Below are 12,807 nucleotides of genomic sequence, written 5' to 3'. Positions count from 1 at the left end.
AAATAAATAACAATATTTTTAAAAGATTGCATCATTAGATGGTAACAGTGAAAAATCTTAATTGGCTCCTCCATTTATACTCTAGATACTAAAAAAATAAATGAATATAAATTTTATACCAATTTTTAAAATTTAAATTAATTTATGATGTAGCCAACTACTTCAGAATTTTAACTTCTGAGCCAATCCAGTAAATGTAGGGAAAGGGTTAGGAGCTTTACTAACTGCAGTCTCATTTCATTTTGTCATCTATGAAACACAGAAAGAATACACGAAATGCATTCTTTGACCCAAGGCTTCACACTTGGTCCCCAGTGATCTACTTGTGAAATTCTAAGCAGAACCTCTTAGAAGATGATCCAATAGGTCGTGAGCATTCACGGCATTCTAGCATATTCTTAGAAGGCTCTGGATACTATGCAGACATCTGACATTACCCATAAACTATTCAGGAGAGGTACAACCATCAGCACTTCACAAATGTGCGCCTAAATCAATGTGACCTCCAGATATCTGGACCAGGAGGTGGGGAAGGGGTGTGACATTAATTGAAACAGAAAACAGGAGTCTGGGATTGGGAAAAATACGGGGACAAGTGCTCAGTTTTGAACATAAGAAGTCAGAAGTGTGAGGCCATCAGAATGGTGCCATCTGGAGCTGAGAAGAAAGAACGAAATATGATTTGGGAATCGTCAGAGCCAGTGAAGGGAGATGCAGTGGGGAAAGGGGAACCCTCCAGGGAAGATGGGTAGGATGAGAAGAGTTCAGCTCAAAGCTGTCGCTCATGACTTTAGGCCACAGCCTTCCAGGAAACCAAGGACCAGGGGCTGGAGAGGCAGGACAAGGAAACGGGGTCTCGCGTTCCTACAATTTCAGAGCTTCCTTTTTCTTAAGTGACGATGTAGAACTTTCAGTTATATGGAGTGGAGATAGAAATGAAGCTTGACATTACAGGTCTATAACTGCTTTCAAGCACTCTGGGTATCCAGAATAAAGCAGGCTCTCAGTGGATATTTCATGTGCAAATTAATGAATAAGTCATTTTAAATTGTAAAAGGGGCGGGGGAAGGGAGGGGAGGTGGTCACGGAAAGAGGAGGGAACACACGAGAGCATATCTGTCCACCCCTGTGGCTGTTCCCTTAACAGTGGACTGAACGTTCACCTACCCAGGAGAAGAAATTCAAACGGCCAGAGGAGGAAGTCAGTGGAGTGGCTGGTTCAGCTCATTTCACCATCAGAGATAAGCTTGAGGGGCGATATTATAGTGCTCTCACCACAAAAGAAGAAAATCTAATTAACAGTATTAAGGGAGTGCGGGAGGAGACTTCTGGAGGTGATAGACGTTTATGGCCTTGATGCTCGTAATGGTTTCTCAGATGTCCATTTATCTCCAAACTCATGAAGATGCTACATTAAATGCGCGCGACAATTGTATGTCACTCTTATCTCAACAGTGTTTTGTTTTTTTTTAAAGAAACTAACTTAAGAGACAGTGTAGTGTTGTGAAAAAAACAATGAATTCTTCTAAGGTTCAATGTCCTCACACACACAAAGGGGAGAACATTCTTGTACCTACTGAATATGGTTGTTGAAAGACTAAGTGACTAAAATTATATAGGGAACAAAACTGTTAAAAACATCTGTAGAATGCTAAACAGCAAAGGCATAATGAAGTCAGTCCACTGCCGTTCACATTACTTTTAGTCAAAGCATATTGTGGACTAATTAGTAAAAACTGGTATCTAGGAGTAGCAATTCTAACAGAGGAATTGCATTCCCATTTAAATATTTTGTTCATATAGAGAAAATTTCTCTCTCTCTTTCTCTCTCTAAAGAGAGTTAAATTACAACCCCTAAAACAATTTAGAAAAAAAAATTTGCTTTCTAGATGGAAAAGAATTATTGAGCATATTTTAAATTGATGGAATACATTAAAACGACAGATTACACACTAAAAAAATCACTATCTCCCTGAAGAGAACAATAAAGTGTTGAAGACACTAAATTTATACTTACAAAAAGGCAACATTTAGAAAGTTAAACAGAAATCCGTGAATTTCTTGTTAATGAGACACCATAAACTTCAGCACATATAACATGTTGTCCTTTGACAAAGTATGTTTGATCCCTTATACTCAGCAAGCCTTGGGGCTTCCCAGGTGGTGGTAGTGCTAAGAACCGGCATCCCGGTGCAGGAGACATAAGAGACCCAGGTTTGATCCCTGGGTAAGAAGATCCGTTGGAGGAGGGCATGGCAACCCACTCCAGTATTCTTGCCTGGAGAATCCCATGCAAAGAGCAGCCTGTGGGCTACAGTCCATGGGGTCACAAAGAGCTGAACATGACTGAAGCAGCTTAGCACACACACCCACTCAGTAGGCCAATGAAAGAATTGGAGACTAAGTGACAAAATAATTTAAGGAAATACAGGCTGTGCAAAGTTTTTAAAATAATTCAAATGGAAAGTTTTTTTCTGATGGAAACATTTTTTGGTGTCTCAATTGTATAAATGCATACATTAAAGTATGTGGGTAGCTTAAAAATAAATAAAAGTATGACTACCGTGACTATATGAAAACTGTGACAAACCTAGGCAGTGTATTATAAGGGAAGAGACATCACTTTGCCAAGGAAGGTCCATATAGTCAAAGCTGTGGTTTTTCCAGTAGTCATGTACGGATGTGAGAGTTGGAACATAAAGAAGGTTAAGCGCTGAAGAATTGATGCTTTTGGACTGTGGTGTTGGAGAAGACTCTTGAGAGTCCCATGGACTGCAAGGAGATCCAACCAGTCCATCCTAAAGGAAAGCAACTCTGAATATTCATTGGAAGGACTGACGTTGAAACTGAATCTCCAATATTTTGGCCACCTGATCCAAAGAGTCGACTCACTGGAAAAGACCCTGATGCTGGGAAAGACTGAAGGGAAAAGGAAAAAGGGGCAGCAGAGGATGAGATGGTTGGATGGCATCACCAATTCGATGGACATGAATTTGAGCAGACTCTGGAAGACAGTGAGGGACAGGGGACCCTGGTGTGCTGCAGTCCATGGGGTTGCAAAGAATGAAACATGACATAGGGACAACAACAGTTCATCTATCGAATACCCTCAGTGTGAAATTAGGATCTGTGAGCCTCTGGGGGGTAGTTAGGTTTGGGTGAGGCCAGAGGATAGAGTCCTTGTGATGGGATTACTTTATAAGTACCTTATTACCTTATAAGTTCCCTTATAAGAAAAGAGACAGGAGTCTCTCTCTCTCTCTCTCTCCATCATGGGAGTACACAGTAAGAAGGAAGCCATCTGTGAGCCAGAAAGAGAGCCCTCAACAAGAACTGGATCAGCCAGCATCTCAATCTTACACTTTCCAGCCTCCAGAACCATGAGAAAGTAAAGTCTATTGTTGAAGCCACCAGGCCTTGAGTATTTTGTTATGGCAGTCAGAGCTAAGACAACCTCTGTGCACAGAAATTTTTATTTTATATTTCAATAAGGTACTTAAACGGTTTATCATTGACTACAAATTAAAACTCTGGCTGAATCTGAAGCCATTTAACTATTTCTTCATCATTTGATGGCAATATTGACCTTAGTTAATCAACATCATCTCTGCTTGCATTAGTAATGGAAACGCTTTCCTGGGAGAAGGAAACTTATATATAAGTAGTATTTGAGGACATTTGTCTCTAAGAATCTTCAGAAACTGATTGTGTTGTTTCACCCCTAAAGAATAAACAGGGTAGGGGCTTCCCTGGTGGCTCAGAGGTAAAGAATCCACCTGCCAATGCAAGAGACCCGGGTTTGATCCCAGGTCTGGGAAGATCCCACATAGTGAAAGGAAAGTCGTGCAGTCGTGTCCAACTCTTTGCGACCCCATGGACTACACAGTCTATGGAATTCTCCAGGCCAGAATACTAGAGTGGGTAGCCTTTCCCTTCCCCAGGGGATCTCCCCAACCCAGGGATCGAACCCAGGTCTCCCTCATTGCAGGCAGATTCTTTACCAGCTGAGCCACAAGGGAAGCATGGGCAAACAGGAGTGGGTAGCCTATTCCTTCTCCAGCAGATCTTCCCGAGCCAGGAATTGAACCAGGGTCTCCCACGTGCCATGGTGCAATAAGTCCGTCCTGCCAAAACGACTGAACCTGTGCTCGAGAGCCCACACTCCACGACAAGAGAAGCCACCGCAGTGAGAAGCCCACAGACCGAAACTGGGGAGCAGCCCCAGCTCGCCATAGCTAAAAATAAATAACTTTTTATAATAAATGAATAACGGTCCATCTAGTCAAAGCTATGGTTTTTCCAGAGGTCATGTATGAATATGAGAGTTGGAACATAGAGAAGGCTGAGCACCGAAGAACTGATGCTTTCAAACTGTGGTGCTGGAGAAGACTCTTGAGAGTCCCTTGGGCTGCAAGGAGATCCAACCAGTCCATCCTAAAGGAGATCAGTCCTGAATATTTATTGGAAGGACTGATGCTGAAGCTGCACTCCAATACTTTGGCCACCTGATGTGACAAACTGACTCATTGGAAAAGACCCTGATGCTGGGAAAGATTGAAGGCAGGAAGAGGAGACAACAGAGGATGAGATGGTTGGATGGCATCACCGACTCAATGGACATGACCTTGAGCAAGCTCCAGGAGTTGGTGATGGACAGGGAGGGCTGGAGTGCTACCGTCCATGGGGTCACAAAGAGTTGGACACGACTGAGCGACTGAACTGAACTGAACTTATAGCAGAGGGAACTGTATTCAATATCTTATAATAAACCAGGAAAAGAATATATTATATATAGAGATTTATATACTTATATAACTCATATATGTACCCTTTGAAGTACATCTGAAACTAACACAACATTATAAATCAACTGTACTTCAATTGACCAAAAAAGTCTCTAAAGAGCTCTCTATATTCTCTGGGGCCATTTCTGTTTTCCCACTCTGTTAGATCTCATACCTTTAAGATTTCTGCTTCTTACAATTCACCAAACCAATCATCTCCATATTCCTAAGCCTGATGGTCAAGACCCAACCTTTATCCCACTGGACTGAGCAGAAGAATTGGGAATAGTTGATTACTCGTCCCTCCTTGAAAATTTCTCATTATTTAACTCCAAGCAAGGCACCATCACCTCATTTTTCTCCTTTCTTCCGGGGGTTTTACCTCACTTCACTCAACTCTAAATACTGGAATTCCTTGAGACCCAGTCCTTGTACCCCTATAATTTTATCTGAACCCATTCCCTAGGTGATACTATAATATCACTGGGCTTTCGATACCACCTATACATTCATCTATCTCAGGCTTACATCTCCAGCCAGCGCAACAGACCCTCTTATCCTGACTTCCTAGAGGCACCCCTAACCCAGTTAATAGCATTTCATTTTTCTGATTGTTCAGGGCAGAACAGACTTGAGGTCTTCCTTGAGCTTCTCAGTCCCCAGGGCAGGTAGGATTTTGCTTCCATGAATTGCACCTTCTGATGTTATGCATGTGAATATGTTACATGATGTGGGGACAGAGAATTAAGAGTGCTAATGTTCAGTTCAGTTCAATTCAGCCGCTCAGTTGTGTCCGACTCTTTGCAACCCCATGAATCGCAGCACGCCAGGCTTCCCTGTCCATCACCATCTCCCGGAGTTCACTCAGACTCATGTCCATCGAGTCCGTGATGCCATCCAGCCATCTCATCCTCGGTTGTCCCCTTCTTCTCCTGCCCCCAATCCCTCCCAGCATCAGAGTCTTTCCCAATGAGTCAACTCTTTGCATCAGGTGGCCAAAGTACTGGAGCTTCAGCTTTAGCATCATTCCTTCCAAAGAAATCCCAGAGTTGATCTCCTTCAGAATGGACTGGTTGGATCTCCTTGCAGTCCAAGGGACTCTCAAGAGTCTTCTCCAACACCACAGTTCAAATGCATCAATTCTTTGGCACTCAGCCTTCTTCACAGTCCAACTCTCACATCCATACATGACCACAGGAAAAACCATAGCCTTGACTAGACAGACCTTAGTCGGCAAAGTAATGTCTCTGCTTTTGAATATACTATCTAGGTTGCTCGTAACTTTTCCTCCAAGGAGTAAGCGTCTTTTAATTTCATGGCTGCAGTCACCATCTGCAGTGATTTTGGAGCCCCCCAAAATAAAGTCTGACGCTGTTTCTACTGTTTCCCCATCTATTTCCTATGAAGTGATGGAACCAGATGCCATGATCTTCGTTGTCTGAATGTTGAGCTTTAAGCCAACTTTTTCACTCTCCTCTTTGACTTTCATCAAGAGCCTACTTAAAATAGGGCCATTTCCCTGAATTCTATTATACAGATGAGCCCAATGCAATCACAGGGCCCCTAAAAGAAGAAGAGGAGGGCAAAACATCTGATCAGAGAGATGTGAGCAAGGACAGAAAAGAAACAAGAGGAATTCAAAGCTTGAGAGACAGGTTCAACCTACCGCTGCTGATTCTGACAATGGAGGAGGAGGCTAAGATTTCATGCATGCAGATGGCTTCCAGAAACTGAAAAGGTTCTGCAGACAGACTACCCGATAGAAACTCCCAGAAGGGAGCAGCCCTGATGATAACCTTGATGTCAGCCTACTGGGACCCACACCAGACATCTGTCCTATGGAACCCTATGATAATTACTGAGATTATTTTCAGCTGCTAAATTTGCAACAACTTGTTATGGCAGCAATGGAAAATTATTATATTCCCCGTCACCGGTTCATCAGCATTTCCTGTCAGCTCTATTCTAAAAATGTATCCCCAAATTGACTATTTCTCACCACATCCTTGTTCCATTTTGGTCCAAGTCCCCATCATCTCTTGATGAGTTTATCGATAGAGCCTCCCAACCAATTTCCCAGCTTTTACCCTGGAAATCCTTCCATGAGTTCAAAATGCGGCAGCTAAGCCAGTTCTGATAACTCACAAGGGACAGCAGGTCTCTCTTCTGCTCAGATTCTCTAAAGGCTTCAGCAGGCGTGGGACACGACAGCCAGAGGCCATCCCACGACCCTCCGAGTCCCCCAGGGGCCTGGCTCCTCTCCTTCTGTCTCCCCACTTGTTCATCTGCTCCCACCACCCTGGCTCCTTTATCAAGCTGGGATGCTCCCCGTCTCTGTACTCACCTGACATGTCCCTTCCCTCATATACCTTCAGGAGGCAACCGTGGACTCCTCAGCAGTTACCACCATCTGCATACTACACGGGGCTTCCCAGGTGGTGCTAGAGGCAAAGAACCGACCTGCCAAAGCAGGAGCCCCAGAAGACGCAGGTTCAATCCCTGGGTGGGGAGGATGTCCTGGAGGAGGGCATGGAAACCCACTCCAGTATTCCCGCCTGGAGAATTCCCATGGACAGAGGAGCCTGGCGGATTACAGTTCATGGGGTCACAAAGAGTTGGACTCAGCTGAAGCGACTTGGCATGGACTAATCCTTTCAGACAGACCTCCATGTGTGGGACTCTCGATTCTCTGCAGCTGCTCACCTGCATTGCTGCTTAAGGGGAATTATTTACTCTTTTCCTTCCTTCAAGTATCTAAACTTTAATCAACCATCAGAATCAGAGTCACTCAAAAAATCACAGCCACCAGAAAACTTTGCCCACTCTGCCACCTCCATCAGACTTTATTTTTAGTCACTGTTTTCTATTTTACTGATTTTTTTCTCTTTTTCTACTTAGATTGGAGTTTTTCTGAAGATAGGATTCATCTCTCTCCCTGCTCTTTGATTACCCAAGTGATAGCACAGTTCTATGCTTATAGCAACTCACTAAAAATATTAATTTTGATTTTATGGTTCCCATGTTTTCGCAAATTATAGTACCTAACATAATATATTAGAGTTTCCTCTTGTTCTCTGGGTTTATTATTTTACAATGCTTAATTTCTTATTAACAGTAACTTCAGTTCAGTTCAGTTCAGTCGCTCAGTCGTGTCCAACTCTTTGCAACCCCGTGAATCGCAGCACGCCAGGCCTCCCTGTCCATCACCATCTCCCAGAGTTCACTCAGACTCACGTCCATCGAGTCCGTGATGCCATCCAGCCATCTCATCCTCGGTTGTCCCCTTCTCTTCCTGCCCCTAATCCCTCCCAGCATCAGTAACTTAGGTATTAACTTTTTCCTGTAACTATTTTACACAGAGAGCTTCCCTGGTAGCTCAGTCGTATAGAACTCAACTACCAAAGAAGAGGTGCAAGTTTGATCCCTGAGTCAGGAAGATATCCTGGAAAAGGAAATGGCAACCCACTCTAGTATTCTTGCCGACAAAATCCCATGGACAAAGGAGCTTGGAAGTCTACAGTTCATGGGGTCGAAAGAGATATACCTTAGCAAATAATTTTACATAGAAGGCTTTATAACTTTGTAAATATTTTCTTGCTGTTTCTTTACTTTTAAATCAACATAGGGCTTAAATCCACCTGCATTCAAATTTAGGAATTCTCCACCAACACCTGCTGGGTAAACTTGGAAAAATCGCTCACTCTTTCCCTTCACACCCATGGAAGGTACTGGAAGGGACAGGTGGGTATGCTGAAACTGACAGACAGTCCCTTGTCCCTTGATGTACATACAGCTTCACAGAGGAGATGGCCATTCAAAGAGGAGCTTCACACGAGGTGAAATGGGAGGTGAAATGGTCTGGGACAGCCTTCTGTAAGATTTGACACCTTGACTGACTCTCAGCTCCTTCATGTGTAAAATAAGAGATTAGACTAAGCTATTTCTTAGGTCCTTCCCAGCTAGGAGAGTCTTTGTCACTCATTCTATATCACCAAAAAAAAAAAAAAAAAAAAACTCATAACTTCTAGTTTGACTATCAAGCCCACACAAAACCATAAAAAGAACTGCTTTAGTCTTCTTATTACTGCTATTATTGTATAGAATGAACTGTCAGTCTTCTAAGATCCAAAATTCCTCTTTGAAAGCTTTAGAGCCAAGAATGTTACTAATTTCTCCAGACTGGACAGGTTAGAATTATAAGTAGCTCAAGGACCAGTTCTTCCACTAAATGAGTTACACTCCCCCTGCCCCCTACCGCCTCCCACCCACGGGGAAAAAAAAAAAAAAAAGAAAAAAGAAAACTTGTTTTCCAGAGATTTTTATTTTGAAATGTAATTAATGGCTCATGGGTACTATACTCTTTGTACGCCTGCTTTAGATGAATTCAGCCAGTAGTTTTAGAGACAATCAAGATAAATTAACTTATATTAGATTCTATGAAGCCTTCTACATTTAAACCTAAAGTTGGAGAGTTTCTTTCACACTGAAAGTAGACTGCAAATCAAACAAAAACATCATATAAAAGAATACACAAAAACTGAGAAACATTATAATATTGTGAGGGCAACCAAAATTTTAAGTGTGTATTCTTAATAAGATGTGATACTAAAAGTCAACCAACTTTAAAGGATAAGCTAATTGATTATTCTATCCTGCAAGTTTTGGAGGTAAGTGACTTCACTACTATATCTATCCAGCTAGAAAAAGGCAGAGGAACCAGAGATCAAATTGCCAACATCCACTGGATCATTGAAAAAGCAAGAGAGTTCCAGAAAAATATCTATTTCTGCTTTATTGACTATGCCAAAGCCTTTCACTGTGTGGATCACAATAAACTGTGGACAATTCTTTAAGAGATGGGAATACCAGACCACCTGACCTGCCTCTTGAGAAACCTATATGCAGGTCAGGAAGCAACAGTTAGAATTGGACATGGAACAACAGACTGATCCAAATAGGAAAAGGAGTACATCAAGGCTGTATATTGTCACCCTGCTTATTTAACTTATATGCAACGGCACCCCACTCCAGTACTCTTGCCTGGAAAATCCTATGGACAGAGGAGCCTGGTAGGCTGCAGTCCATGGGGTCACTAAGAGTCAGACACGACTGAGTGACTTCCCTTTCACTTTTCACTTTCATGCATTGGAGAAGGAAATGGCAACCCACTCCAGAGTTCTTGCCTGGAGAATCCCAGGGACGGGGGAGGCTGGTGGGCTACCGTCTATGGGATCACACAGAGTCGGACACAACTGAAGTGACTTAGCAGCAGCAGCAGCAGAGTACATCATGAGAAATGCTGGACTGGAAGAAACACAAGCTGGAATCAAGATTGCTGGGAGAAATATCAATAACCTCAGATATGCAGATGACACCACCCTTATGGCAGAAAGTGAAGAGGAACTAACAAGCCTCTTCATGAAAGTGAAAGAGGAGAGTGAAAAAGTTGGCTTAAAGCTCAACATTCAGAAAACATCATGGCATCTGGTCCCATCACTTCATGGGAAATAGATGGGGAAACAGTGGAAAGAGTGTCAGACTTTATTTTTGGGGGCTCCAAAATCACTGCAGATGGTGACTACAGCCATGAAATTAAAAGACGCTTACTCCTTGGAAGGAAAGTTATGACCAGCCTAGACAGCATATTCAAAAGCAGAGCTATTATTTTGCCAACAAAGGGTCCATCTAGTCAAGGCTATGGTTTTTCCTGTGATCATGTATGAATGTGAGAGTTGGACTGTGAAGAAGGCTGAGTGCCGAAGAATTGATGCTTTTGAACTGTGGTGTTGCAGAAGACTCTTGAGAGTCCCTTGGACTGCAAGGAGATCCAACCAGTCCATTCTGAAGGAGATCAACCCTGGGATTTCTTTGGAAGGAATGATGCTAAAGCTGAAACTCCAGGACTTTGGCCACCTGATGCAAAGAGTTGACTCATTGGAAAAGACTCTGATGCTGGGAGGGATTGGGGGCAGGAGGAGAAGGGGACGACCGAGGATGAGATGGCTGGATGGCATCACGGACTCGATGGACGTGAGTCTGAGTGAACTCCGGGAGTTGGTGATGGACAGGGAGGCCTGGCATGCTGCGATTCATGGGGTCACAAAGAGTTGGACACCACTGAGCAACTGAACTGAACTGAATTGATAAGATAATAATAAATTTTGTAACACAATCTCATTAGCAACAGGAACAATTTCATTGGGAAAAAATTTCATTAACAACTTGAACAATTTGCAAGGAAATCACTTGATTTTCAGGTAGGTAATTTTAAATATATATATATATATAAAACAATTTTACAAAAATTTTGCTTTTTTTCATCTTTACCAAGAGACTTGGGACCTTTACCTATGTTCACTGAAGAAAGCTATTTTTTCCCCTTGAATATTTCATGTAGTTAATAGAAAACCTCTCATATTTAAAAGCAATTCTATCTTGCGCTTCTCCACCAAAAAACAACAAGCAAAAAATACGAAACACCACCTCAGAAAAAGATTGTCTTGTCATTACCTTCCTTGTCATCATGGTGGATAATGGCATCCTGTATCATGTCAGCAAGATTAAAGTGAACCTTCTGCTTCTTCCCATGCTTCAGCTTCTTCAGGAGCCCCTCCTGCTTCTGAAAAGCTTTCTCTCGCTCATAGTACGCTTTGACTTGCTCACAGCGCATGCGTTTCACCAGCCGCTGCCGTTGGCCCAGGGGGAGGGACTCCAGCAAGCACTGGTCAATTTCCATTTCATGGGATCGGAAAACGTTACATAGCTGAAAGCAACCTGAAAGAAACACAATGCAAAAGTCAGCAGACCTTTCGCTACAGCCGAGCCAGCAGCACTGCAAGCATCACCCATCATTCAAGTTGGAAGCCCACCCAGTCCTCTGTGTGTTCAACAACTAATACAAGCCCTTTTAGAGACTCCTGGAAAAGCAAAGCAAGTGGACGTCTTACTCAAGACTGCAAGAGGGACGTCCCTGCTAGGCCAGTGGTTAGGACTCCGTGCTTTCCCTGCGTGGGGCATGGGCTGATCCCTGGAACTGAGATTCCACATGCTGTGGGTCATGGCCAAAAATAAACAAAAATAAAAATTGATGCAAAAAATTCATGATTAACAAAAAAATCAAAGCTAAACAAAAAGACTGCATACTAGTAAAATAGATGACATAATGAGATATCAGTTCAGTTCAGTTCAGTCACTCAGTTACGTCCAACTCTTTGCGACCCCATGGACTGTAGCACAGCAGGCCTCCCTGTCCTTCACCAACTCCAGGAGTTTACCCAAACTTAGGTCCATTGAGCCAATGATGCCATTCAACCATCTCATCCTCTGTTGTCCCCTTCTCCTCCTGCCCTCAGTCTTTCCCAGCATCAGGGTCTTTTCAAATGAGATACAGATATGTAGTTTTGCTCAACATAATTACTAACAATCCGTCCTTTCCTGTTTCTTTAAATCCCTACCAAAGGCTTAAGTATTTTACCACAGCATTAAGCTCTTTGGCATTGAATAATGCCAACTAAACCTTACACGTTAAAGTTTGGCAGAAAGCCATTCCAGGTCTTTGCAAACACCCTTATAAAACTACTGATGACTCTGCTGATCTAATGTAATAGAACATATGGTGGTGGTGGTTTAGTTGCTGAGTCATATACGACCCTTGCGACCCCATGGACTGTAGCCCACCGTGCTCCTCTGTTCGTGGGATTCTCCAGGCAAGAATAGTGGAGTGGGTTGCCATTTCCTTCTCCAAACAGAACATATCGATCAGTTCAGTCAGTTCAGTCACTCAGTTGTGTCTGACTCTTCATGAGAGTCAAATAGAATATATGCATGCTATCAATTGTCTGTATGACACAGTGACAATTTCCCACCAATTTATTGCTGACCCCTTTTCCTTGTCATTAGTGATGTTCATTTCTAGAAGACCTAATGATGGTTAAGTATAAAGATTGTGCAATGGAAGACAAATTTTTCTCTTGGCAACTCAAAATCATGGATGGAACTGTTGCTGTCAAATCTCTATCTTATT

At 42.7% G+C, this 12,807-nt stretch overlaps 1 protein-coding gene across 1 annotated transcript in view; it reads right to left on the bottom strand.

Moving 5' to 3' along the window:
• Positions 1-11,555, bottom strand: part of MYO16 (myosin XVI) — a 389,767-nt gene extending 378,212 nt beyond the window's left edge. The window contains exon 1 of the mRNA XM_040267295.1: positions 11,295-11,555. Coding sequence (XP_040123229.1) covers positions 11,295-11,520 — 226 coding nt within the window. The 5' untranslated portion in view covers positions 11,521-11,555. The remainder of the gene's footprint in view (positions 1-11,294) is intronic.
• Positions 11,556-12,807: the final 1,252 nt, after the last annotated feature.

The sequence above is a fragment of the Oryx dammah genome, unplaced genomic scaffold (assembly GCF_014754425.2).
Source record: "Oryx dammah isolate SB20612 unplaced genomic scaffold, SCBI_Odam_1.1 HiC_scaffold_24, whole genome shotgun sequence".
NCBI classification, from domain to species: domain Eukaryota; kingdom Metazoa; phylum Chordata; class Mammalia; order Artiodactyla; family Bovidae; genus Oryx; species Oryx dammah.
The sequence above is the reverse complement of the archived record's forward strand: the minus strand, read 5'-3'. Positions and strand labels throughout refer to the sequence as shown.